Source organism: Rhincodon typus, chromosome 35 (genome assembly GCF_021869965.1).
Source record: "Rhincodon typus isolate 14 chromosome 35, sRhiTyp1.1, whole genome shotgun sequence".
Classification (NCBI taxonomy): domain Eukaryota; kingdom Metazoa; phylum Chordata; class Chondrichthyes; order Orectolobiformes; family Rhincodontidae; genus Rhincodon; species Rhincodon typus.
In genome coordinates, this window is record NC_063366.1 from 23,825,218 (window position 1) to 23,829,369 (window position 4,152).

At 51.7% G+C, this 4,152-nt stretch overlaps 1 protein-coding gene across 1 annotated transcript in view; it reads right to left on the bottom strand.

Annotated features, from left to right (window-relative positions):
- Window positions 1–4,152, bottom strand: part of LOC125486982 (suppressor APC domain-containing protein 2-like) — an 18,688-nt gene that overhangs the window by 1,343 nt on the left and 13,193 nt on the right. Inside the window, exons 3-6 of the mRNA XM_048616691.1 lie at window positions 3,796–3,914; window positions 1,997–2,134; window positions 999–1,061; window positions 153–254 (exon numbers count right to left, since the gene is read on the bottom strand). Of these exons, the coding sequence (XP_048472648.1) occupies window positions 153–254; window positions 999–1,061; window positions 1,997–2,134; window positions 3,796–3,914 (422 nt within the window). The remainder of the gene's footprint in view (window positions 1–152; window positions 255–998; window positions 1,062–1,996; window positions 2,135–3,795; window positions 3,915–4,152) is intronic.

Below are 4,152 nucleotides of genomic sequence, written 5' to 3' on the forward strand. Positions count from 1 at the left end.
TCTTCCTCTCCCACCTCCATCCACATCCCACACCCACCTCACCATACCCAGCCCCCAGCATCTCACTGTCCCAAAGCCACAGACAACCCAAGAGAGAGAGAGAGCGGCTCATTTCCAACGGCCACAGTCACCATCCCTTCACAGAGACTAACCTTCCCAGAGGAGCAAATGAGGTCTCCAAGGCAGCAGTTCACTTCCTGGATCTTGGCCAATAGCCTGCAGGCTCGGTCCTGGGGAGGTTGGGCGAGTTGATCCTGGAACAGGAGGGTAACACAGTGAGTAAGTGGGCAGCGCAAGGCAGGCTGTGAGCCATCCTGGTGGGCAGGAAGACCTCGGAGGAAGAACAATCCCACCCTCAAAGCTCAGGGCAGGGATCCTTGGATACTTTCTTAGAGCAGGGACAGATCGATTCTTAACAAGCAAGGGTCCATTTGTATTCTCTCACAGGATGTGGGCGTCGCTGGCTGGGCACAGCATTCATTGCTCCGTCCCTAGTTGCCCCCCACCTTGAACCGCTGCAGTCCATGTGCTGTGGGTTGACCCACAATGTGCCTTAGGGAGGGAATTCCAGGATTCTGACCCAGCGACGCTGAAGGAACAGGGATATATTTCCAAGTCAGGATGGGGAGGGGCTCGGAGGGGAACTTGCAGGGGGCTGGTGTTCCCATGTATCTGCTGCCCCTTGTCCTTCTAGATGGAAGTGGCCATGCGTTTGGAAGGTGCTGCCTGAGGACCTTTGGGATGAATTTGGTCGGAAGAATGGATGAGAAGAATATTATTTAAACGGTAGGGGGTTGGAGAGTGAGATGTTCACGGGGAACTAGGTGGCCTGGTCAATAAATCACGTGAGATGAACATGTAGGTGCAGCAAGCTATCAGGAACGTTGGCCTTTATAGCAAGAGGATTTGAATACAGGAGCAGCGAAGTCTTGCTTCAATTGTATCAGATCTTGGTTAGAGTGCACCTAGAGAACTCTGTGTAGTATAGGCTTCCTTACCTCAGGAAGGGAACTACTGCCGTAGATGTTCACCAGATGGGTTTCGGGTTGAGTGGGAATGCCCTGTAAAGAGAGATTGGTCAAGCTGGGCATCTAGAGTTTTCAGGAATGGGAGGTGATCTCACTGAAACTTACAAAATATAAAGGGATAGACAGGGAAGGTGCAGGTAAGGTGTTCCCCTTGCCTGGGGGAGGCTACAATCAGGAGGTACTGTTTGAAAAGTGAGGGCGACGCCACTTAGGATCGAGAGGATGAGATTTTTGTTTGTTACGCAGAGGGTGGTGCATTTTTGGAATGCTGTACCCAGAAGTTCAGTCCTTGAGTACATTCAAAGTAGAGGCGGAAATGACGACTACGAAGGAGCATAATTTTAAGGTGATTGGAGGAAGGTATAGGGGAGATGTCAGAGGTAGGTTCTTCACACAGAGATTGGTGCATGTGTGGAATGCACTGCCAGCAGTGGTAGTGGAGTCAGATACTTTAGAGACTTTTAAGCGACTCTTGGATAGGCACATGAAGGATAGTAAAATGTAGGGTGTGCAGGGTAGTTTGATCTTAGTAGGATAATAGGTCGGCACAACATTGTGGGCTGAAGGGCCTGTACTGTGCTGTACTGTTCTATGTTCTAGAGGCGAATACCTTGTTGATGAGCGATGGTGTAAAGGGGACGATGTGGCTAAAAAGGTGTTTTATTCAGACATTGAATGGTAGGGACAGCTTCAATGCCCAGAATGGCCTACTCCTGTTCTGACGTTCCCATCTCCGTGGGTGGAATGGACAGGGGAGCCGCTGGGCACGAGCATCTTGATGGACCGGGAATTCCGAGCTGAAATTCCGGGCCTGGTCCTGACTTTGGCTCGAAATGTCTCTCTGTGTGCCTGGACTTGCAGGAAGCCGGCTGGCTTGGTGATGGGATAGAGAGGAGGCCGCTCGGCCCGGGCAGGACAGCAGGTCGCAGTGGGGTACCCCTCCCTCAGCTGGCCGCGCCAGAGCTCACCTTGTTCCCGATGACCCGCCTGACATGCTTCTGCCTCTGGTGCAGGGCGAGGATCTGCTGACGGTACCAGTCCCGTGCCCACTCCACCACCTCCAGGCCGTGCAAGAGGGCATCCCGTTGGCATTCCAGCTCCTTCAGCTGTGAGGAGATATGAAGGGAGAGAGAAGCACTCCACGTGGCCACTTACTTAAAAGCCGACAGCACTAACTGTTTTCCTATGAAGCTCCGTCCAGAAATCATCTGAGTTCAATTTAAAATTAGCATCCTGGTTATCAAATCCCTCTGCTGCCTCACTTCGTCCTCCTATGAACTCTTCCTGGCATTAAGGCCCCTCTCCAAAATCTCACGGATTCTCCAATTGTAGCCTCCTAGGCGCCCCGATCTTAATCTCTCCCACACGGCTTCCTCTAGCCCCTTGGATCCCAAGCTCTGGAATCGCCTCCCTAAATCACTCCCCTTTTAGGACACGCCTTAACACTCGCTGAACCCAGAGAAGTTGCAGCCCATTTCTGAGCAAGGGAGGTTGAAGTTAAGGGTGATGGTGTGTGTGTGTGTGTGTGTGTGTGTTATCTGGGCCAGACCACATTTATTGCCCATCGCTAACTGTTCTGGTGTCAGTGAGCTGTCTTCTTGAACCGCTGCAGTCCATGTGCTGTAGGTAGACCCACAATGTCCCTTAGGGAGGGAGCTCCAGGATACCATCTACAAGATGCACTGCAGAAATTCACCGAGGGTCCTCAGGCAGCACCTTCAAAACCCACGACCCACTTCCATCCAGAAGGACAAGGGGCAGCAGATACATGGGAACACCCAGAACCCCTGTACATTCCCCTCCCCATCCCAACTTGGAAATATATCCCTGTTCCTTCAGCGTCACTGGGTCAGAATCCTGGAATTCCCTCCCTAAGGGACATTGTGGGTCAACCCACAGCACATGGACTGCAGTGGTTCAAGGAGGCAGCTCACCCCCACCTTCTCAAGGGGGGCAACTAGGGACGGGACAGTAAATGATGGCCACAGCTGGCAATGCCTCACTCCATTATTAAATAAACATCTCAAAAGCATAGATACAGAAACACCATTTTGTTCCGATTAAAAACCAACATGAAAACCACAACCTTAAAATTGGATGAATCAAGAAACACTTCTGCAGACAAATCTGTAAGGGATTAATCTCAGTAATTCTTTTGCGTAGAGATTGTGGGGCGGGTGTTCAACTGGAGCTTTAAAAGTGGGGAAGGACAGTGTTTCAATCAGCTCTGGGTGCGGGAGGATATGGAGAGTAGGTGATGAATTTGCTGGGAATCGAACGATGGTGAAGGTTAGTGTATGGGTATCCACTGAATTAACACAGCTACTCACCCCATTCACAGCGCTGGGCAGCTTGAATCAAATTTGAACTAACTTTCCGGAAACGTAACCCTTGGCGATCATCTTGAATTGCGAGGCCTCTCGAAGCCCAACAGGCCCAACCTCGCAATGGTCATTTGTTTTGTGGGATCGGTTCCCACTGCGAGCCCGTTTTGGGGCCTATACATTGCGCCCCACCCAAAACTTTGTCTCCTTGACCCTTAGCTTGGGGTCCCGACGCCACTTCCCTAACCCCTCATCTTTGGGGAGCCCTGCATCAAAGGGATTGGAGAAGAGGCGAAGTGAGTAGGCTGAGGGTTGCAGATCAGGTCTCAGTGATTGGTGGAGCAGGCCCAGGGAATTTAGCAACCTCTACCTCCCCTTGATGATTTTACAGTTACTATCCCCAACCCCCAACCCCAAACCAGACCGGGCTTGGCCGTACTCACCGTGTTATTATTGCCGCCGTCGGCGATGGTGCAGTACCTGAGGTCCTGGTCTTCCTGACTGCTCCTCCTCGAGGATCCCAGGCCCACGGAGGTGGTGCCAGCCCCCAGGCCCTTGCGATCTAATCGGGAGAGGAAAGGGGATTGTTAACCAATGAACAAAAGAAGGGGTTCCATCAGCTCCCTGAGGAGCATTGGGAAATGGCTCCCTTAGAGATCTCCCAGCTTCCAAACTCTGGTATTTTGTCCAGAACCCACTTCACCCTTTTGTGTGTGTGTGTCTTTGTGTGTCTGTGTGTGTGAGTTTGTGTGAGTGTGTGTGTGTGTGAGTGAGTTTGTGTGTGTGTGTGTCTGTGTGTG